General features: G+C 36.8%; 2 protein-coding genes and 1 long non-coding RNA gene across 4 annotated transcripts in view; 1 reads left to right on the top strand and 2 right to left on the bottom strand.

Annotated features, from left to right (window-relative positions):
• The window catches only part of how (protein held out wings), a 37,833-nt gene extending 22,508 nt beyond the window's left edge, over nt 1–15,325 (bottom strand). The window contains exons 1-2 of one of the 2 annotated variants that reach the window (XR_013038459.1): nt 14,369–15,325; nt 654–787 (exon numbers count right to left, since the gene is read on the bottom strand). Coding sequence is in view for 1 of the 2 variants with exons in the window: in XM_012287713.2 (XP_012143103.1) it covers nt 654–787; nt 14,369–14,495 (261 nt within the window). In the remaining variant the exon portion in view is untranslated. The remainder of the gene's footprint in view (nt 1–653; nt 788–14,368) is intronic. The other variant, XM_012287713.2, reaches the window with a different exon arrangement.
• Nucleotides 15,326–15,872: 547 nt separating this feature from the next.
• Nucleotides 15,873–20,383, top strand: LOC105662749 (uncharacterized). The gene is made up of 2 exons (XR_001096292.2): nt 15,873–17,954; nt 19,072–20,383. It is a non-coding gene; the product is annotated as an uncharacterized LOC105662749 (long non-coding RNA).
• On the bottom strand, nt 17,956–21,882 carry pit (probable ATP-dependent RNA helicase pitchoune). Its single transcript, XM_012287712.2, has 10 exons — nt 21,627–21,882; nt 21,435–21,527; nt 21,230–21,370; nt 20,893–21,153; nt 20,493–20,807; nt 20,117–20,418; nt 19,774–19,926; nt 19,394–19,564; nt 18,662–18,839; nt 17,956–18,155 (listed from the first exon to the last, which is right to left on the bottom strand). The coding sequence occupies exons 1-10, from the start codon at nt 21,721–21,723 to the stop codon at nt 17,995–17,997; spliced, it is 1,872 nt and encodes a 623-aa protein (XP_012143102.2). The 5' UTR covers nt 21,724–21,882; the 3' UTR covers nt 17,956–17,994.
• Between the last annotated feature and the right edge of the window lie 3,067 nt (nt 21,883–24,949).

Below are 24,949 nucleotides of genomic sequence, written 5' to 3'. Positions count from 1 at the left end.
ATTCTAATAAAATTACATTTGTCATTGTTCTTTTGCTTGTGGAAAACTTTGGTATGCATCTGATCAGGTTTTCTCTGAATCATGACTACTTTTTCGCATGAAAATTACGCTACGACTCATTCATGAAAATAACATTTTTCTTGCATTCAAGTCTCACTGCCATTACTTCTTTCTTATATTCATCTTCTCGTCACGTCTGACTTCGATTTTATGCCATATAAATCTTCCTTCTTCTATTGTACACAAATACATTCCTCCTCCATTTTTATTATTAACAATTTCAACAGATGTACTATTGCTGATATATGCACATCAAAAAAGATACTAACTATTTATTCATAACTTCATTTTATCTTATACAAATAAACTTTAATTGAGAGACACGTGTATACATAACAGAATAAGTATTATTTTACGAATCTTCTTTTCAATTAAATCAACTGATCAAATTTATATTGTTTCAAATACAGAAAATATTAAATTGTTACTGTTTTGTACATTTACAGTTTGTACATTATATTTATACAAAAATATACCTCTCCCTCTCTCTATGCTACACAATTTTTAAATAACTCTTAGTATACTTTAATTCCTGCACAAATTAATAATATTACTTAACAATCTACGAAAATAAATAAACAGCTAAAACTTACGTCGGGATGTTCCTTAACGGGCACATAAACTTTCTCTGTCAACGTTATGATTTTTCCCTCTGGTTCCGGTAAAATCAGCGGTTCTTTTTTGACGCCGCTGATTTGAAAAAGACTCGCCCGCACTTTCGCGATTTCTGAAACATAGAAAAAGAACATATTTAGATAAACATGAGAAATTATAAACCATTCGTTTTTCATAATCAATGTACGCATATAGAATATGTGTCTATAATAGTGAACGAAAAAGGTCGCCCCTAATTTTCCCTAGGCGATGTGACGATGTAGAGGGAAATGGATCACTCATTGACTTACATTTATTGATTTAACAATTTTGGAAATTTTTGAATTTTTATCAAACGTAAATTTTCTTGTGTGAAAGATGAGGACTTGGAAGTTTGGGAAGTGGGTATTAGGAATTTGGGGAATTGGGTAATTGGGGAAGTGGGAATTTGGGGCAATAGAAATTTAGGGAGTTGAGAATTTGGGGAAGTGGAAAATTGGGTATTTGGGGAAGTGGGAATTTAGGGCAATAGAAATTTGGGAAATTGGAATTTAGGGAGTTGAGAATTTGGGGAGTGGGAATTCGGGAAATTGAGAATTTGGGGGAGTGGGAATTCGGGAAAGTAGAAATTTGGGAAATTGAGAGTTTGGAGGCGTGGGAATTTGGGGAAGTGGAAATTCGGGAAATTGAGAATTTGGGGGAGTGGGAATTTAGGGAAGTGGAAATTCAGGAAATTGAGAATTTAGGGGAGTGGGAAATTGGGAAAGTAGAAATTTGGGAAATTGAGAATTTGGGGGCGTGGGAATTCGGGAAAGTAGAAATTTGGGAAATTGAGAATTTGGAGGCGTGGGAATTTGGGGAAATAGAAATTTGGGAAATTGAGAATTTGGAGGCGTGGGAATTTGGGGAAATAGAAATTTGGAAAAGTGGGAATTTACTAACTTGAGAACTCCAGAATCTAACATCTCCATAAACACAAAAACCTGCATAATTCAACAACCTAAAAATGTGACAACCTTAAAATTCCAACATCCTACCCATTTAATATCCAAAATGGAAGCCAGGTGATCTCCTCCCTCTACACAAGGCGTGAGCAATAAGAACAGAGCATCGCGTCTACTTTTAGTAACGTTGCTCATTACGGATGACATCAGACGCGTTATATATCGTTAGTTTCTCTCTACCTTCCTCTTTTCCTGAGAAATTTATTCATCGCATTTGGATTGTTCATAGGATTCAAAAGGTTTGCAACACTGTACTTTTCTTTAAATTCTGCTAACAAGAGAACCTTGCAACATGTTTTCATTGTGCAAGAATACCATGTTTAATCTTCTCAAGGACGCTGGCACATACGTGGATGTTTAATTTTTTGTAAATTCAACAACCGGTGGCATCACGTACGGACATTATTTAGTTTCTTATCAATTCTTTAAAAATAGGTTTAATTATTTTGCAATTAAAACGTCGTTACATAAAAAGTAGGTCATCTTACAGAAAATCATTGACTTTGTTTTAATATTTTTTTGCATTCCGTAAAATACAAAAATTAATTCAAGTAAGATTTTAAACATGTTCGCTCAATTTATATATATGCCTATGCATCACTGTGCTAAGCTTGCTTTAGCATAATTAAAAATTCATCATTTTTCATCGCAAATGAGTCATAAACGATAAAGTTTCGGTTCATACTTAAAAGGTCAGATTACACCGAAGGTCTGACAGTACAATACTGGGTGAGTCAATAACAATATCTAAAATAAGTCAATGGTATCATAAACCGATTAAGACCTCATTTTAACAAATGCATACAATTAGGTGAATCTTCTATTTATTTAGACATTCTCATATTAATTGTGTCCCATTTATTATTCAAGGTCAACTCAAGGCCAATTTACAGGTCATTCATCGACTAAACTTTACATATAAAAAAGGTACAATAACCTTGAAACAACTCAATGTTTTAATATCTCAGTAAAAACTTTACGTTTCCTTAATATTTTCAATTTCCAAGAAATACCAAGATACAATAAAAGAACGTAGGAATCCGAGGTCCATTTTTAAATTAAAAGTAATCGTAAATATTCCGAAACGATTTATCGAGAAATATTTTGGGAAGAGAAGAAAGAAGGGGAAAATGAAACCCGAAGCCAGCGAACATAAAATCGTTAGGAGAATAAAAATCTGTCTAAGCGTAGGATACAATGATGGTGGATCGATGTTGGTAGCGGTATAGGTGCAGCGTCCATGACATCATCGATGTCGTAATCACCTAGCTACGATCCATGACACGGATCAAATGCTTCGAGAAGAAGATGATGATCGCGAACACGATTCAGCTTACGAAACGTATTTGTTCTTCGTTAGTTACATTTATCGAAGGATGGAAAACGAGACCGAGATGCGCGTTCGAGGGCGCCAATCGACAGAGACCCGCTAATGATCATTGTAAATTAAATAATGAACGGATAATGGCCATTTCAAACTTCTCGAGGTAAACATTAAGTCTGATTCTAATGGCTTCAAATGCTGCTGAAGCATTCGTCGAGAAAAGTAAAAGAATGTTTTCTTGAATAGAGGCGCATGCGCAGTGCGCGCGCATGCGCAGTGTGTATCCACTTTATTCAAGGAGACATTTGTTTATTTCTTTTCTCTAATCGTCTTTTAATATTTACACGTGTATGTACAGTACTTGTTTCTCAATTTGTACTACATTTGTAAGAATACATTAAATGTTTCTTCACTGATGTGAAATAGAAGTTGTTTATGTAACTATAGAATATCTTAAACTTCAACATCTTAAACTTAAGATAGAAAGATAGTGATCAAAATCGATATCTCGACTCTGAGTAAAGGGTCCGCTACTACAATGAATGTTTACCGTTCAACGATAAAGAGATACACAGGGTAAACAACGTAAAACTGAATACACGTAATAATGATCCAGTTTCAAATTCCAATTGGAAACTTAGTATCGCGCGTATCAGAGTCGCGTTTCGGTGGCCAAGTCTCTTGAGCAATTTACAACTTATTTTCACGCGGTGAGTCAGAAAGATATATTTATAAATTCGTAGCCAAGAAATTTTCTACCAACGCGCGAAGCGTGATTCTTAACGTAACGTTTGAAACCCCGAATAAAATACCGAAATAGCGCGATCGTTTTATCGTTTTCGGACGGACAATGTTGCTTTGCGTAGGTCCGGACCATGGGCAAAAGTGCCCGCCGAAGTGTTCATGAGCAATTGTGTACTCTATGTGAAGTATCCTTAAAGTCAGAGTCAAACTTTCATATATTTAAGTTTGAAAATTAAACAATTTTTCAAGTTGAAAATATTGAAATGTTGAACTTAAGAGTTTTTAATCTGACAAACTTCTGAATTGGACAGATTAGAAGATAATTCATAATTTTAATTTATACATATACATGTTTAAACAATTTCAGATATGAAAAAGTATAAATGTAGACATTTAATAATTTGCTGATGTGAAGAATTATAAATGTAGGCATTTAATGATTTTCAGATGTGAAGAATTATAAATGTAGATATTTAATAATTTGCTGATGTGAAAAATTATAAATGTAGGCATTTAATGATTTTCATATATGAAAAATTATAAATGTAGACATTTAATGATTTTCAGATGTGAAGAATTATAAATGTAGGCATTTAATAATTTACAGATATGAAAAATTATAAATGTAGACATATAATAATATGCAGATGTGAAAAATTATAAATGCAGACATTTAATAATTTTCAAATGTAAAGAATTATAAATGTACACATTTCTAAATTTGCAGATATAAAAAATTACAAAAGTAGACATTTGATAATTTACAAACTTGAATCACCATAAATGTACAAGCTTGTTAATTTATAAATTTGAATATATACATTCTACACTTGTTAACCTGATAATTAACAAATTACTAAAATGAACATATAAACTTCATACAAAAGCTAAAAATTCAAAACTTGTAAATTTTAGAATTACTAAAACAAGAAATTGTGTACAGTTGAGAAATGAGTACGTAACACTACACGAATAAAGTAAAACAAACTAGATCCACCTCGTCTCGACTTAAAAAATAAACATACGTCACAAAAAATGGAAAACGCGTAAAAAAATAAAATAATGGATAAGAAGGTAGTAAAATTCCATCGGTATTCCAAAGTTACGACCATAAACGCCGAACCTGTTTCATCTGGAGGCAAAGCTGACCGACTAAGGCCGGGTACACGGTACCAGATACGAGATACGAGTTCCGAGTTACATGCGAGCACGGTTCGGTATAACGACCCGAGCGCGCGCGCGCACGAGTGCACGGTCGACTCGAGGCAACAAGAAAGAGCGACGACGAGAGACATAAAGACGAGAGAAGAGCGCGGGTTGGAAACGGAGATGGCAGAGAATTCCTTTCACCCTACCTACTTTTCGAAGCTCAATGTAAAAGACTCGAATTCGACGGAGGCGGGAAAACTTAGACGCGGGAACATGAGACGAAGAGGGGAAATATGAAAAACAGAGAGGAATATCTCGATAGGCGGTAGTAGGAAGAAAATCGTGGAGATTGAGGACGGTCAGAAGTTTAGCAACGTTATTTGGGTGCAACGGAGATTTCGTAGTGCACCATGGGAAACTTAAAATTTAGTTTACAAAATATTGAAATTGTAAATATTTGAATCTACGTGCCCGAATTTACAAAATACTGAAATTGTAAATATTCAAACCTACGTGTTCGAATTTACGAAATACTGAAATTGTAAAAATTCCAATCTACATGTCCGAGTTTACAAAATGGAAGCTTCATAATTTTTGACTCTTCAAACACCCCAGAACGTAACAAACTTAAATTACAATTCAGAAAAATTTTAGAAAACCTCAAACTTCCAAATACTTCGAGACTTCTAATCTTCTAAATTTCCGAACCCTCAAATTTCTAAATTCCCACGTTCCAAACTATCAAGTATCCAATAATCTCTCCCCTTTCTAAATTTATCCACGAAGCAAAAATCAGTATTTTTAGAAAAATCCGTAGATAAAAATTTCCGACTGAAGAGTTGAAAGTTGTTACAATTGTCGACTGAAGAGTCGAAAATAGTTAAAATTGTCAACTGAAGTTGCACCGCCATTTTCCTAAGAAACCTTGTAAGCATACAGTCAGAAACAGAGAGGGTCGAAGTGTAAATTTCCGCAAGTGAACGAACGACGAGCAAAGACGCATTCGAGTAAAAAGATCGTAGACAGAAAGAGGGAAAGAGATCGACAAGAACAGAACGGAACGGTACGGAATGGAATGGAACGGAACGGAACGAAGCAGAAGTGGCACGAGCCCGTTGCTGGATGCCACGCGGCGCGAAGCTAACCGCGGGTCAATCCGGTCATCGGCCCCTGCCACTTCTCAAGGGCCGTTCCAAGGGTTTCCAATTTTCCTTTTCTTTCGCAAATTTCAAATCTGATTTTTCTTGGGAAATGAAAGTCTATTTACGTTCGTAGAACTGGTAGAAAGTGACGTGCCTCTTATGGTAAGTTCGTCAAACTTGTTTCAGAGTTTCATTTTTAAATTTGCCTTGGTAGTTGTAATTAAACTTTTAGTCAAGGTTTTTAGATAATTAGATTTGTATAATTTTGTGTAGGTAGATTTGTAAAGTTTAGAAGTTTCTGATAGGTTCTTGATTTTTGAGTTTTGAGGTCCTCTAAGTCCATCAAGTTAGTTCTCTTATCTTTTTATGTGGAATAGCTAGATTTCTATATGTTTGGACCTCAAAATTTATGGCTCAATATATCTGATACAAAAGTTGTTGGATTATATGTCTGTGTCCTAAGAATCTTTAGATCATCACATCTTTGGACCTCAAAATTTATAGCTGAACATATCTGATACAAAAGTTGCTGGATTATATGTCTATGTCCTAAGAATCTTTGGATCGTTACATCTTTGGACCTCAAAATCTATGGCTCAATATATCTGATCCAAGAGTTGCTGGATTATATGTCTATCTCCTATGAATCTTTAGATCATTACATCTTTAAATTCTAAAATATCTGAACACCCATATATATGATAGTCCTTGCTCCAAAAATTTCTGAATTCCTAAATGACTAGATTTTTATGTTTTCAAATCCTCGAGTTCTAAAATTCCAACCTTCCTATAAACCCAAATGTCCAGATCACCAATTTCCAATACCAAAGCAGTAGATTCCTTCTATATTTAGATCCTTCAAAGTCTTCAAATTCCTCGGTACCTAGACCTCTAAATCCCTTGATCCCCAAATCTATTAATTCTCAAACCCCTGACCACAAATCTCCAGACTCTGAAATCTGAAGATTTCCACATCCATAAAGCGTGAATTCTCAAAGTCCCCAAAGCCACCAATCCTCAAACCCCTGATCCCAAATTTCTAGGCTCTGAAATCTGCAGATTTCCACATCCATAAACCCTGAATTCTCAAAGTCCACAAATCTAAAGATCCCCAAATCCACCAATCCCCAAATCCACCAATCCCCAAATCCATCACTCCCCAAATCCACCAATCCACAAATCCACCAATCCCCAAATCCACCAATCCCCAAATCCATCAATCCCCAAATCCATCAATCCCCAAATCCATCAATCCCCAAATCCACAAATCCCCAAATCCATCACTCCCCAAATCCACCAATCCCCAAATCCATCACTCCCCAAATCCATCAATCCCCAATTCCATCAATCCCCAAATCCACCAATCCCCAAATCCACCAATCCCCAAATCCATCACTCCCCAAATCCATCACTCCCCAAATCCATCACTCCCCAAATCCATCAATCCCCAATTCCATCAATCCCCAAATCCACCAATCCCCAAATCCACCAATCCCCAAATCCATCACTCCCCAAATCCATCAATCCCCAATTCCATCAATCCCCAAATCCACCAATCCCCAAATCCATCACTCCCCAAATCCACCAATCCCCAAATCCATCAATCCCCAAATCCCTACACTCTGAAATCCATAAACCCTCAATCCTCCAACTTCCCAAATCCAAATACCCCCAAAATTTTCAACTCACCCCAAATTTCCCAAAACCAAAAAATTACTAAAAATCAACCTCGAGTTCCACTCAATTCCACCTTGATATTTTCCCTAAGAAAGGCAGGTTCGCTATACGGTAAAGTTACGGGACACCTTTTATCGGATGTAAGTATGCGTGCACGCGTATGCGCTCTATATATGCATCGTACGCGCGAAAACTATACGATAGGACGACCACGACCCGACGACCCACGTCCACGAAGAGCGCGTAGACGTTTCCTTATTTGGGAAGAGAGAAACGGCTTGGCTGCTCCGAAGAATTCGGATAAGTTTCGAGGCATATCCGTTACAGGTGCTCCGGTGATTCAGGATACCGGTCGTGATTTCACGTCGAACGTGAGACTTATCACGATAAGAAAAAATCGTTATCGAGATCTCACGCGCCGTTGACGTTCAGCGCGTGCCGACACTTTAGATTACGACGTGACCATCGATAGGGTTAAATCCGATAGAATCGGATACGATGAAATCGACTTTGGATTACCGTTGCTCCACTCGAAACGCTTCGAGTGGATGGGAAATAGATATCGGAAAAGATTGCGTTTATTGGATTTTCTCTGATACTTCAACTTAATGCATTTGATTTAGTTCTTTTACTAATTAATCGATAAGTTTGCTTTTATTTTAATGACTATAATGTAGTCATTATAGAGTACATCATTTTAGTGGAAGACATTGTTATTACCTCTTTATTAAATACATTCTTACAAGCTTAAAAAAAATGTTCAATTTAAAAAATTTGTAAACTTGTTTAATTTCATGTTTAATCAGATCGAAGTTAATTTATCAATCCATCATAAAGTAATCGCAAATAATCAAATCATAGATTAATAATACTCAAGTCCATAGATCAAACAGGATAAAGAACAAGAAACACATGAACGAATATCTTAAATACTTGACAATGAAAGCTATGTTTTCTACATTCGCACGAAAATATGATTTTTTATAGCAGCATGTATCAAAAGAGTAAAGAAGTACTTCCGTAAACCGAAGAGCTCGCGTTACTAGCCGATTGTTAACGGATACGGATAACGTCTTCGATCGGCCGGTAAAAGGAACAGAAACGAGGAGGAACAAAGAGGAAAGAAGGAATGCGGCCGCTACCGCCTTCGTCGCCACTGCTGCAACTATTGCCACCGTCGCCCTGCTCAATGTTTACTCGAACACCGCTAAGCCGAAGAAACATAACAGAGTCCGTGGTTGCGCGCCGATTCTTCCTACGTAGTTAGGATCGCTACGAACGTGACCGATCGTTCGACCTATTCGAGATATCGGAGTGAAACGAGCAAAATATATAATGCATAAACCGATTGTTTGCTGCATATCTATATCAGAATACAAAAGCTAAGTAATTATGCGCTTTATATAGAGAAGTATACTTCTACATTCTTAGATCAATATATTTACAGAACTCTATACTCTGATATCCCTAGATATTTTTCTGATATTCCAACGTTTTTAAGACTGATTATTCTCGGACCCCAAAATAAATCTCTTCTTGAGTTTTAATATCTCTAGTACTCAATATTTCTGGTAATCAATATCCCTAGTCTGAAATAGACTTAGATTCCTAAATTCCAATATCTTTAGATCCCAATCTCCCTAGTTCCAAATCTCCCTAGATCCCAATCTCTCTAGTTCCAAATCTCCCTAGTTCCAAATCTCCCTAGTTCCAAATCTCCCTAAATCCCAATCTCCCTAGATTCCAATCTCCCTAAATCCCAATCTCCTCAGATCCCAATCTCCCTAGATTCCAATCTCCCTAGCTCCCAATCTCCCTAGTTCCAAATCTCCCTAAATCCCAATCTCCTCAGATCCCAATCTCCCTAGCTCCCAATCTCCCTAGTTCCAAATCTCCCTAGATCCAAATCTTCCTAGTTCCAAATCTCCCTAAATCCCAATCTCCCTAGTTCCAAATCTCCCTAAATACCAATCTCCTCAGATCCCAATCTCCCTAGATTCCAATCTCCCTAGCTCCCAATCTCCCTAGTTCCAAATCTCCCTAAATCCCAATCTCCTCAGATCCCAATCTCCCTAGCTCCCAATCTCCCTAGTTCCAAATCTCCCTAGATCCAAATCTTCCTAGTTCCAAATCTCCCTAAATCCCAATCTCCCTAGTTCCAAATCTCCCTAAATACCAATCTCCTCAGATCCCAATCTCCCTAGTTCCAAATCTCCCTAAATCCCAATCTCCCTAGTTCCCAATCTCCCTAGTTCCAAATCTCCCTAGATCCCAATCTCCCTAGTTCCAAATCTCCCTATATCTCAATCTCCCTAATTCCAAGTCTCCCTAGAATCCCAATATCCCTAGACACGTATATCCCTAGATCCCAGTATCTGCGATCCCAGATACATGCATTTAAACCCTATTAAGCCTTATAAGTTTATATTCCTAAATTTCTGGAATCATGTTTCTATAATCACATACTCCTACATTAAATTCCTACATACCTATATTCCCATATTTTGATGTTTTCAGTTCTTAATCAATATGCGTTGCGTTCTGGAGTTTATCTCTCTTTTTTCTCTCAACGACGAGCATAGCTAGGGAAACGCGCAGAATTTGAAAACAACACCGGCAAACGAGATATTTTTAATTCGCGAATGTATCGTTGCGATCCAAGTTTGGAAACCGACCAACGAACCGTAACGCGTCGCGATGTTTACGCGTCCAATTCGCGCTTCGTTCCACGTATTTCTGTTAAGCTCGCGCCTTTCAAACGACCAACGCGGCGATTCAGAATCACCGAAACAAATCCCGACCCAAATCGTCGCGATATCAAAATGTTCGTGTTTACCATCGAATATATCAACGTCTACCGCCAAATGAAAACGGGGCATTCTTGTTGCATTTTGATCTCGTTACGAGAATACTGCACGTATTATATTCAATTTGGCGAATGGGGTTGATTCTTAATTACGATAACTTTCACGATATACACGCTTATGTTTTTTGTGTTGATTTCTAACGTATAAATAGTCTTATATTTATTGTAACATTTGTATTTGTTATATCAAAGAATAATAAATATCATCTTCAATGAATAACATTTCTAGCTTGCAGTATTATCTAGTTTTGAAAGATAATATAGATCTATGACTAAAGCTAACTCCACTTAATAGCGACCGAGGCTTATAAATAAACAAATAAATTTCATTCGATGCTAAAAATACGTATCGAGTGGCGAAACACGAATACGCACCGTACTCGAAAGAGTCGATACGCTGCGTACGATTTCGTAGGTTTCCGCCCGAAACGATTAAGCGCACCGACCTAGTAGCAGAAGAAAACTAGAGCTCGCGCGCGTCCAAGTTTTCGCTAGACGGTTTCGAAAGGACGCGCTTGACAACGAGTTCTATTCGCGCCACTAGGTCACCGAGAAAACTTGCTACGTCGCGTTCGAAATAGATCTTTCGGACGCGATCGCGATACGCTCGAGCCAACGTAAACGATGCGCCACGATCAACCCTATCCGCGAGATCTAGCTCTGGGTCATACCGTTTACCCTTTATTACTTTCCGTTCATTTCTCTTTCCGTTTACTTCTCTCGACTTTTCTTATTCCTACGAGTATGAACTTTAATTGTCGGCTGATTATGGACCGGGTCCAAAGATACGCGATAAACAATCGCTCTTGCAATTCACCAGACTTTCCGTTGTAAAAAATCTCCTCGTTTCGCTAACGAACACCGGTTTACTCCGATAACGCGACCATGTACGCTTTTATGGAGAATTCGGTACAGAAGTACAAATTGGCAAGCAACTTTTTTACAGTTTGAGTAAATCATGAAAATCGTGTTAGTCAATTTTATTTTCTTTAACCTTAATAAACTATTTTTATAATGTTTAACTTTTTTCTGTTCAAACTTTCTGTTATTTATAATTTGGTATGTAAACAAATTTTCATTAAAAGAAATGATAGATTCGTCTGTCAACTACATATGACATTCAAAATGGCGCTTATTAACTCATGTATAATTTTTTAATTCAGTTAAAAAGAGGAATTACTTTAAACTTTACTTCACAATAATTAAAAACTCAATAATAAATTTGACAATAACTTTCTAAACATTGGTACATTCAGTAAATTATTTAAAAAGTCAATATAAACAATTTGAAATGTTTTAGTTAAAACAGGTATACTTGTAAAAATGTATAAAAACTTGGTGCGATAACTGTAGATAACACGTGTCCACTTTTCAACGAGTGCAACGTTCGACTTTAAATATTTCTGTACCGAAATCATCATGTTCGATTAACACGGCGAGAAAAAAATATCGAAAATGATCGAATAAGTTTTTTTGCATCGACGAGACCACGTTCGAAGGAATGCAACGAGTCCGAGAGCTTTCGTGAAACCGGTTCTCTTCGTAAACGCCATTTGACACATTTCCCGTGAAACGGTATACGCATAGACTCGAACGCGCCTACATATATTTCCAACGATCTCGCAAAAACCTTTCGAAACGCGTTAAAAATATGTATGTATCGTAAAAATGTTATCCTAATTGCCATTTAAGCGCGAAATTGTTCGGGAAGAATGGCACGCCCGTAAGTAGGAAAACGAACCTAACCTCTCAGAAGGTAAAGGCGGTTTCACCGCTCGTCTTTCGATTACGAGTCGAAGACGAATAGAACGCGCGCATGAACTCCAATTGTAAACAATTACGACTCTACCTTTCATCGATCAAAACTATTCGAGTAAAAAATGTAGCATTAAATGCTCACGATAAATACATACGAAGATCAATTTATTTTCGCGCGATGACGACGCACCGTTTCTATGGTATTTGTCCTTCCAAGCTCTATACATAGGCGCGCGTATTGAGCGTAACCTTAAGCAGCGATTCGCGATGGAAAAACGGTTTCGCGATTTCTTGCGTGTTACGCGGTGCGCGTTCGATTCGAAAATAAGTTTCATCGCATAACTTTTAAGATCAACGATCTATAAAACCTACAGAAATAGAATTTTTGTTTCTTCGCTCTTCTCAAGTTCAATCCCCCCGACCTATTTCTCGGGGACAACGAATTATTAAATCTACGAATTATGAAAAGTACATAATTCGCGCGGGAAGATCATGAAATTACGTCACCGAACGAATCACGACACGTAACGAAGGAAATATCGATCGAAAGATGCAACAACTTCGCGATTCATTCGTGATTCGATAACTTTCGTATTTCGCTGCAAACGATGTACGTAAGTAGGTACATACCACGAGACTTTCTCTAACTTTTGAATCGTCGACTCCAGTTTCCTCGTTCTCCGATAACCAAATATAGATGATACGCGAATGCCCGTGCATCACTGTGATTTTCGACCAACTTTCGAATGATCTGATTGTCGTCGTTACGTACGTCAGTTATCGATTATCGATCGTAATCGTAAATCGCGTCGCGTCGATCGCGACGCGAGTCGACGTCCATTGACACGAAATCAAACAATATCGAAACATGTTTTTCACAATTTCCTAAATGAGAGATATTGGTCACAAAAATATGAGAAAAAATTGCGTGTGTCGCCACATGTGTTAGAAGTGAAACTTCTTTATTATGAGTAAAAATTTGAGGTTAGAAAAATTTACAGATTTTGAATTTGGAAATTTGAAAATACAGGAATTTGGAAATTAGAGAATTTAGGAATTTGAAATTTTGAGAATTTAAAAGCCAATAGATTTGAACAGTTAGAGATTCGAAAGTTTGGAAATTGTGAAAGTTAAAAATTTGGGAATTTGAAAACTTGCTTGTACTTTTCGTGACGCATGGATGAGACGATCGGCTGTAACGCTCCGGCGCCGAATCGCGCCCATAGAAGTTTCACTTCAAAACATCCAAATAATACAACATACGCGATTAACCACGAGTTCACGACGCGTATCACGAATCACGAGCTTTACGGTTTTCTCGGTCACTGTTCTCGAACACTTGGTTCACTTCGTTTTCACTGACAATTCCCCCTCCCCACCCCTTTCTTTCATATCTTGTTTCCTCTCTGGTATGCGATGATTCTGAGTCGAACTGGGTTGGCCCCTTTCGATGGGCCAAATCGACTTTTCTCAGGATCGATCGATCGCTCGAATCGCGAGTCGCGTGTCCCACGAGATTCATACATATTTATTCTGTTCGACTTACGTTGATCAACTTAATTTCCTTTTCTTCTGGGTCCGGCGTGGAAAATTGGAAAAAATAAAGCGAACGAGGCAGGCTCGAACGAAACACCGGGACGCGTAACACGTGACACACGATCCAGATACGATGTTTGCGAGCAGTTCGTTGCCGATTATGGCAAACGGAGCAACGAGAACCGGTCTCTCGTGACGCGAGCAGCGTTTTTAGCATTAGCCGAACGTACATGTTTCTCTTTTTTCTACCTTTCCACTCGAAATTCCGTTTTCCGTTTTTCGTTTTTCCTTTTTCCATTTTTAGTCGACGCGAGGCACCGCGACACGACGCGTCGAAAACTGCGTGGCAAAAGTTTGACGGGCGGGCGCGTGTAACGTGCTTGGATCAAACTCGAAGTATGTATAAATCGCAGTGGGCGTTAATCATGCGAACCAAAGTAAGGCGTGTCGCGAATGAGAACGATGCGTTACCGAACAAGGTATACAAGATATTAGTGGATTAATGGTTGCTTACCTTCGTCTAGTAGGCGCTCTACGTGTATGAAGACATTAGGGAAAGCAGCTAACTGCTTTCTATCTTTTAGTAACTGTGACAGATAGTCCGCTATACTTTGCGTCGTTGTGTTAGTATTATCACACATCGCAATTACTTGATTACTCCTATGGCGGTCACGCGAAAATACTAATTAAACGTACGACAGAGAAGAAGAAGAAAGAAGAAGAGAAAAAAAAACGAAAAAAGATATCTGCCACAAGAGAGGGAGACGGAAGAAAGAGTGAACGTTAAACGTTAAACGTGAACGAGTAAGAGACGGACGATGTTGCGATCAAGATCTAAAATAACAGCAGTCTTTTCACGTTCGGTTTCGCGCGACGTTAACATAGATTTATCCCTTGTATTTATCACTCTGGTAACACTTCTCGACTTTTCTCGCACGATTTACTCGATCGCGATCGATACAACTCGCGGTTCGTAGGTCGCGCCTCCTCGCTCGTGGTTTCTCTGGCGCGCTCCTCGCATACGTCGCCACGATTGCGTTACGTTTTTAGAAATAGCGAAGTCGGTATACTATGCTATGCGAGGAGAAGGTGGAGGTGGCGGAGAAGGAGAAGGGGAAGCTGAGAAATAAGAGCGAGGGAAACGGAAAGACCGAAAGGATCGAGAAAGAGTGAGGCAGAGAAGAGAGGAGAGAGAGAGGTGAAAGGGAAATAAGAAGGCGGCGGAGAGTCGTTGTGGCGAAGGAGAAGAAGAGGGGAGAGAGGAAAAGAAAGAAAAAGGAGGGTAGGAGAAAAAGGGAAAACGGACGCGAGAGAAGGGAAAGAGATGGAAAAATTCGGACGAGCGTGTGGCACGGAAAAACGATAACAGAGAGAAAAAGATATCGTAGGTTCTTTTCTCCTAGCTTGTACTCTGTTAAGGTTAAAGAGTTAAATCGTCGATCGCGATATTAAAAACAAACACGCACTACGGAATTCTCGGTTCTACTGCTCCATCCGTGGCACGGATTCCGTGCATGTGCCGCGTCAGGATACCTATAGATTCCGGAGTTCGCGCGCATGCGCACCGCCCGATCTGCGCACAAGCCTGCCGCGCATCGGTTCTTGCGTTCCGTGGATCGGCGCGCCGCTACCGCCCACTACCATATACGGCCTCTCCGTACGCGCGGGTATTGAGGTACCATCGCCGCGCATACGAGTTGAATAATTCAGGGACGCGATCGTATGCCATGGTGCCCCGAGATTCAACGCGATTCACAAATCGATCGGGCGATCACTTCTATCGCGTGACTCTTGTCATTCACCGCAACTGTACTCGCATGAATTTTATCTTATGTACACCTCTGACGAACAATATACACAGTATCGCGACTCTCAATATATAGTAACAATTTCAATCGTGAAATTGAGCATTTTATATTTGAGATTAGGAATTCAGAATTTTATTAGAGCATAAGAAATGATTACTAAATCGACACTTGATATGAACAACAATGTAACTAGATCATGTTTACGTTAAAGGTACAGCGGTTCATATCAATTGCCAAAATAAGGTTGCATAATAAATGCGATGTGTACATTTGTCATACGTGTATTCACAGTTAATTAATTTGTTACATAAGGCTTTTATGTGATATAATAAACGAATATGAATTTTCTTTATAAATCTAATAAAATTAATTTGTATCGTAAATTGAGAAAAAAAATCAATATTTATCACTTTGTCCCTAAATTTGAATGCACTCGTGATTACAATCAGGTTGAGAATCCCTTTGAGACATCTAAAACTTGAACGCCCATCATCTATTTCTTAACTTAATCGAGGCATTTTATAGTCCGATTATTAGTCATGCATCGCAGCATCCATGAATAAAAACGTCCAATGATCAGATTTTGAAATAAGACGAATTAGTTTTGAAAGTTGAGTGACGAGCGCCCAGGTTTTGGAAGTACACACGTAGATTCGTACGTAATCTTTCGAAATTTAATCAAATAACTAATCGTCCATGGAAACTCACGCGATGCTTCAAATAAACCAGAAACTAAATTTAGGTTTCAACGTTAACTCGATATTTTAAAGTCGGCCGTACGTACACTTTGTAAACAAAGAGATTAAACGCGATGTATATGAGATACATATTAAAGATTCCGTGTGCACGTGTGTATACCGATGACGCGTAGCAATGCACGTAGAACAATGATTTTTTAATTATATACATTATTAAAATATGTCCTGATTATACAGTTATTATGTCGTATACTAATTCTTTTTCTTTCTATCAATTATTTGTGAGATCTTATAAATATTTCCTATAAATATGTATACGTAGTGGATGCAATAGTGTAGACGTAGCCCACGCGACATGAATGGAAAGTCACGTGAAACTGGCGCGGCGTTCAATGTGTGATCTCAGAAGATCATCATACAATATATTGTCATTATTGCAGGATACTCACGACCAATATTGTCAATACACCATTGTTAATTTATCTTAAATTAAATTTTCAAATTTCCTAATTTAAAAGTTCTTAAATGCATAAGATCCTCATCAAATCACTTCTAAACTTCGTAATTTTCCAAACTTCTAAATTCCTTGAACGCAATAATACAAACGACCTTAACACTTCGGCCTTGCTCGCGAACGGGGGCGACACCCGCTATGTAACACCAAATGAGGGCCATGTATCGAGAACCGTCATTGAAAATGAACACGTGCACGTGGTAAAACATTTCCGACGGATCTCATGTTCGGTTACGTGAGACTGAGCAGCCGTGAGAGGACCTCACCCCCGGGAGCTGCCACGTCCACGGAAAATACGTCGGGGGTGGCGCACTCCTGCTGCGTTTTTATCATAATACGTGCTCGAAACTCCAAAAGCGTTTTAAAGCAAATTTCCTATTCCCATATTACAAATTCTCCAATATAAAAATTTCCAAATTCACAAATCTAATATTTAAAAAATTCCAAATCAAACACCACTTTCCCAAGTTTCAAATTCCACACTTCCAAATTTGTTAATCTAACTTGAAGAATGAAAAAATTCTCTGTAACCCTCAGTCCTCAAGCTGTGTGTGTCCCTAATTTTCCTTATAGGAAGTCAGATATGTTCAGTGTACTTTGTACATAATCTATAAAGGATCATTGGAAGACGAACGATCGATTACCGAAGGTTGCCGGTTGTCGCCTTAACGTTCTCCCACGAGTGTTACCTTTTGCGCCACATCCAACGCGCCTACACGCGTATATCGGTTGATGTAAAGTAGCACTGACGTCATACGACATCTACCGTACATGGTCCTGCCGAGAAATTGCGTGGGTGTCACATATTATTAAGTATTTCTCTTGTGTCGTTTCAAACCGCGATCAACGGATACTTTCTAGTTTCTCTTTTCGCGTACAGGAATCAGAGGTACTTGAAAATATCCAAGTACGCGCGATTAACGCCACGTAACATCCCACGGAACGATTGTGCCTGATTTCAATACCAACTGATTCAATTTTCGTACGAAGAACAAATGGCGATATTTTAAATCATTTTGTACAATACACCGCTGGAATTAATTTTCGATCTTGTGATAGATGTTATTACACAACAATGAGGTAACATATTCAGAAAAATTTATTATGTTTTGAAACATGGTTATCTGGAAAACTGTCGGTCGTCGTGTCTGTTTACTTGCCGGAAGGTTTTGCTACGCTGTATTTGTTTTCCTGAGTTTGGATTGTTACCGCTCTTCAAGTATCCGTAACCGCCTCCTCCTATTCTTTTTCGTGGCCGCGAATTCTTGCTTATTCCTACTTCTGTTGACATCGTGTTAAGGAACATTTACCGTATGAATCAATTTTTAATATTAATTAAAATGGTGTAAACGATAAATGAGATAAGATGTACCTAAGATGAATGTATCAAGATAATGTTGTTGTCTTAAAATATAACAAGGAAAATTTTGCTTTCATTTTATGAATGTTTATAACAATATTATTTTCTTAAATTGTAAGTGACAAGGAAAATGTTGCCTTTATGCTATGAATAACTTTGTAACAATATATAGTCAGCTGTGACTGCAAGTGGCTGCCCAGTTGATGTTATGAGTGTTTTTCTATTTTCAATGCTTACAAGTGAATGCTTTTGTTCACTTTTATAAAAAAGATGATACATTTTATCAGAGTTACTGTAACTTTGAAGATGTAATAATGATAAGTTATAATAATGCAATTAAGTTTGAAACATTTCAGCCTAATATTCAATACACCTGTTCATTTGCTGTCTAAATATCCGAATTGAAATATATTTTAAAAAAGGATACTCAAATCTACAGCTGGTGGTACCAAAAACCCAAAGGATTTCGCCACTTTTACTAGATCTAGCGTTTCGATATCGAAGATCTGTTTCAAGTGGTGAGAATCGTACGCCCTTACGTACGCTTTAAATGCTTCTTTCGCTGACACGTTTAAAAAGTAGTTCTTTGAAATTAACTTTTCAAGCTGAAACAAACGATTAATCAATCACTCGAAGCACAAAGCATATTAGAAAGTATCATACGCGTATTTTGCGAGCTGTTATTTGTTTGGACTTCCAACTTCCTTAGACTTTTTGATTTACTTATTCTCTTCAAATCATCGGAAACGAATAAAAGAACCAATTGCAGTTCGACCATAAAATTTGTATATTTTTAAAATCTCAAGGTCTGGTGTTTTGACTCATTCGATTCCGTAGAAAGTTAAGCGGCTAAAAATAGATCATACACGGAGCGTCCCAAGTCACGTGATCAGGATATGGAAATAACGTTGCAGTTTTGTGTGGACTACATCGAAGATATGCCATCGACAAAAAATTGTCATTCGAGAGAAGGAGGGAGAATTATTGTTTGAAGAAACTACACGACATTAATGGCTTTGTCATTGACTAAAACTCCTAATTAAACACTGAAAATTTGAAACCTTCGACATTTTTACGAGTTTGTATAATATTAATTTATTAACGAATTTTAAAATATTCACGTATTCTTATTCGATTAACGTAAGAATAAATTACTCACCTGCAGTTGAATATCAGCGATCTTATTCCATGAAAAATCGAATTCATTTACCGGCACCCTAGCTTGCTTAAGGTATCGAAGAAATCCGAGTTCTTCTGGTCGTAAAATTAATAATGCATGACCACTACTACCTTCTCCACGAGCTGTTCTACCAACGCGATGAATATATTCCTGCAATCGTGTTGATTATTCAATATAATTAAACTGCGTCAAATTAAATTTCTTAACCATGTTATGGTATAACTACCGATGTGAAACCCGCTATATTTTATAATAGTTCAAGTTAGTTACACCGTTTAAATAGGTTATATTTAATTGAGACCACACGTCGGTAATTAAAGGTTAAAAATATCTCTTCGGATTAATCAGTAACAATTTACCTTTGGATCATCCGGTGGATCGTATTGTACGATCCAGTCAACAGCTGGTATATCGAGACCACGCGCAGCTACGTCGGTACACAAAAGTATTCCGGATGATGCGTTACAGAATTGGAAAAACGTCGTTGTTCTTTTTGTCTGCTTTTGCTTTCCCTAAGATTTAATTAAAACATATCATATATTCTGAACGTTAACAAATATGTAAATATTTCATATACGTAAACACACTGGCGTAACTAGATAGGGACTAACATGACCCTAACCTCCTCAAAATAGTCAAATAAAAATCCTAAGTACGACAGTATGTATACATGTATGTATTTATACAGATATATGATCGTACGTGTATACTTAATACCGGTAGATCAATGTAATTTAAAAGTTCATGATGATATTTGACCGACATACAAGAACTGAAAAAAACCATGACTTTTTTCTTTCTATTCTTTTTTAAGAAGGTAAACAGAAGCAGGAATCTTTTCTCACTGGGACAAACTACATAACCCTGTTCTAAGCCTTCTACTGTTGCTTTCTCATGATGGTCGTCGACACCGACGTAAATCGGTTCCTTTTTCAAAGCTAAAGCTGTCAGCGTCTCTGTTTTCTTCGTCTGCGTTGCACTGAACAGCATCGTTTGTCTTTTTTCTGCAATGCATTATCATTACATTATAAATCTATCTTACTTTCATCTATAGATTTGGAAAAAACATTGTACTAACTTGGTAAAATATGTATAATTTGCTTGAGTTCCTCTTCAAAACCAATGTCTAAGATACGATCAGCTTCGTCGATGACGAGACACTGAAGATTTTTATATAAGAAATCTGCAGTGTTTTGTAAGTGATCCAATAATCTACCGGGCGTAGCTACGACAATATTAATTCCCTTTGAAAGTTTCTGTGCTTCTGTCTGTCTGCTAGCACCACCCATCAATAAACCATATGTGTGGTGGTGATACTTCATCAGTTCTTTTAATACTCCAAATGTTTGCATGGACAATTCACGTGTTGGAGATATAATGATGCAGCCAGTACCTACGAATTAAGAGTATCAATTAATTAAAACTTCTGGAAAATTTATCACTTCAAGTAAGTAACATCTCAATTATAATGGACATACCATTACGAGGCATGAACTTTAACTTGTAAATTAATTCTACAGCTGGTATTAAAAATGCCAAAGTTTTTCCAGAGCCAGTTTTTGCAGCACCAACCAAGTCTCTGCCTTCTAGCAGTGGTGGAATAGATTTTGCTTGTATTTCAGTCATGTTTTTGAAACCCATATCTTCAATAGCTTTCAAGGTATTTTCACATACTGATTCTTTTAGTGTCTCAAAGCTGGTATCTTTTGCTACTTCTAAGCCTATTGTACTACCAGGTACTGTAAAATAATATCCATGAAATAGATGTACTTGTTCAATGACTGAAGATATTCGACAAAAGTTTGATATACTTACAATTTACAGCTACACTATCATTGTCCTGTTCTTTAGTTTCAGAACTTTCACTTGTGCCTGTGTTATTGGATTCAATACCAGTATTATCATCTTCATCTTCTGTTTCTGGTACCTTTTCACTCTTTAGCTTCTTTTTCTTTTCTGTAATATAATATAATTATATTATAAACATATCATATCGTAGAAAACTTTTGTTATAACTTACTTTTTACCGCTTCACTTCCATCTTCACTTGTATGTCTTTTTAACCCATTTGCACTTTCTACACTTTCAACATATTCTGAATCATCAGTTTCACCTGTCATTAACATATGAAATCAATTATGAATTAAAGTTGCACTATTCATAAAAAAAATAAGATATGATACAAATAATCATAATATAAGTTTGTATTTACCATTCTTTATTTGTTGTTCCCGTTCTTGTAATATTTGGAGCTTCTTCTTTTCTCTCTTCTTGATCTTTCGCATTAAAACTTTATCGGGCACTGACATTTTGCTACAACGAATGTAACAGTCCAAAAAAACGAATAAAAACTAGTACATTCTTTTAAACACGTGGTGAACGGCGAAACATGAACACAATACAAATGCTCGAGAAATGTCCGCTGCATAGGTTATGCTAACCTCCCGCAACTCCCCAAACGTGGCTGTACCTTGAACTAGGAAATCCCTAGATCTAGGAAAAAACACATACACGTGGCGCCGTCCAGCGGCAGTGTGGAAAACTAATAGAACTGCTGTTTCAAAACTGTGTAGTTCACCCTGTTCGCCGGAGAGATGACGCCGCGAGTCCATTTTCGTGGATGACGTCACTTTTTAAAAAATTGCGCGTAAATTTTTAATGACAGAATGAAACTTTTCGAAAAATATGAAACTGAGTTTTTTTGGTAACAAGTAATTATAAAGAATTATATATCGTAATATATTAATTAACAGTCATGTTGCAATATATTTGTTAGAGTAAGTTAATAAAAATGACGAATTTGAATAGTTACAACATTAATTTTATAAATAAATAACTAAAAAATGATTAATTACAAAAAATATATCGTAATATATTAATTGACAATCATTTTGCAAAATATCTGCAAAAGTAAGTTAAAAAAAATAATAAATTTAAATAATTACAACAATAAATTTGTCAATAAACAATCGAAAAATATAAAATTGTAAAAAAAATAACGTTAGAAAAGTTATAGAACGTCCAACTAGAATGGTTGCACGCTATTGGTCGATTACATGATGTCTAATTGGCTACTGTACAGTACCAATCACTATTACATTCGAAAAGATCGAATTTGATCTATTGGTAGACTATACGATGTCTAATTGGCTATTGTGAACTACCAATAAACTCTTGCAGTAGAGGGAGGTCAAACGCTCTCAGTTTTATTTTGGAAGTCGAGGAGCTCGGACAGCACCTGTCAACACTTACCGGTACGAGTCAAGGGTCCACTAATCCGATATTGTGCTTGTCCCTGTCTTACCTACTGTGCTACTACTAGTCTTTAGTGTGTTTTAACAAATATTTTTTAATAAATACGTGGGTGTATTAATAAAATTTTACGGTGTAATTCTACAAGTGTCAGTGACTTTAACAATGTGTTACCGGCATGCATATACGGATATATAAGTGTACCTAGTGTATTAATAATAGTGTTTAGTGTGCATTATTTAATATTTTTTATTAATTATGTGGGTGTATTAACAAATTTTATGGTGTAATTCTACAAGTGTCAATGACTTTAATGGTGTGTTACCTGCATGCATATACGGATATATAAATGTACCTAGTGTATTAATAACTGTGTTTAGTGTGCATTATTTAATATTTTTTATTAATTATGTGGGTGTATTAACAAATTTTATGGTGTAATTCTACAAGTGTCAGTGACTTTACTTGTGTGTTTTATTAAGTGATTGCGCACGTGTATACGAATTTAGTAGTGTGTTTTATGGCGCGGTTATTTAAATGTTTTATTAATTTTTTACTGATTTAATGTATTTTGTGGAGTGATTATTTAAGTGTTTTTACAAATTATTAATGGTTATTAGTGCACTTTATTTAATGGTTATTTAAATATTTTGACATATTGTTACTGGTGCTTTAGTGTACTTTATGTAATGATTATTTAAATATTTTGACATATTGTTACTGGTGCTTTAGTGTACTTTATGCAATAATTATTTAAATATTTTGACATATTGTTACTGGTGCTTTAGTGTATTTTATGCAATGATTATTTAAACGTTTTGAGATATTGTTACTGGTGCTTTAGTGTATTTTATGCAATGATTATTTAAACGTTTTGACATATTGTTACTGATGCTTTAGTGTACTTTATGCAATGATTATTTAAACGTTTTGACATATTGTTACTGGTGCTTGAGTGTACTTTATGCAATGATTATTTAAATGTTTTGACAAACTGTTACTGATATTTAAACTGTAGTTACCTAAATGTTCCGGTATATTTTTGCAAACGTTCTAACAAGCTTTCTAAAGTAATTACCCAAGAGTTTTGACATACAATTCCAATTATTTTACAATATTTCACGTTGTGACATGAACGTTTGCAAATTTATAACCGACTCCTGCATGCCTCTATATGTTTTTACATCTCAAAATCAAAGCTTATTACATGTTTGCATGAGTAGTAGTTAAAAAACATATATGTTATCAAAATGCAAATCGATAAACACAGTTAATTAATCGTTGTGATTCTTTTATGATTACAGAGGGTCCACTGCCAAACCGCCACATTCAAATCTGACGAAAGCAGCCAAGCAGCCAACCAACCAAGCAGTCAATCAATCAATCAGCCAACCAATCAATCAGTCAATCAGCCTCTAAGATGCAATGCCTACCAGACGTGCAGTCTCAGATGCCTAACCGGTAAAGCGATCGCAGTGAAGTCAGCGATCGGTGAGTCGCATGCTTTACGATTCCTCCGGTTCCCATCATGTCGTAGGACGAATGGTCCGAAGCGACACGGGAACTGGTTGTATTTTATATTTTTGAGCGAGCATAGTGACCACGACTGTACGATCGTGCAAAATTCGTACACACTGTTTATTTCATTTATTAGATCAGGTTAGGGTTTTCTTGTACATCGCGTTTTAACTTCTTTACAATTTAAAATTAAAATTAGTACATAGAAGTCGGATGACCCTCCGATTTCACAGTAGTTTTCGAGTCATTTTGATAAAGTTATCGAGTCACTTTCAATTTTTACGTACGCGTGAAAATTTTTTAAATAAATGTACAAGAAAGTATCGCGAGAAACAGATTTCGATATCAAAGTTATTTACGAATGTTTGAGTCATTTAGAAATTTACTTTGATATCACAAATCTGTTAAAAATGAAACTACCGATATACTTAGATTTTTGCAAAGTGATCTTCCATTTTCCATTTTGAGAATTTTTTAAAGTTAGAGTCAATTTTTGCTGGAAGACACTTTATTAGCATGTTTCTAATCATGTTTTTAGCTCAGGATTTTCAGCACACATGAAGAAAACTGGTAGGTCAAAATACGTGTGGCCGTGTTCATTTTTATGCTCTATACTCATGCGCGTGCTTAGATGCTACTCGCATGGGTTAGGGCAGGTGGACACGGTTTAGTTTTAAGATGTATTGGCGATCGACAAATTGACAGTGAATTATCGACACAAGTTACACGTGTGTGTGTGGTTAGGTCGTGGACCTTGTGTCGATT

This window comes from Megachile rotundata, chromosome 6 (assembly GCF_050947335.1).
Source record: "Megachile rotundata isolate GNS110a chromosome 6, iyMegRotu1, whole genome shotgun sequence".
Taxonomy (NCBI): domain Eukaryota; kingdom Metazoa; phylum Arthropoda; class Insecta; order Hymenoptera; family Megachilidae; genus Megachile; species Megachile rotundata.
This window is presented reverse-complemented; position numbering and strand designations above follow the sequence as displayed.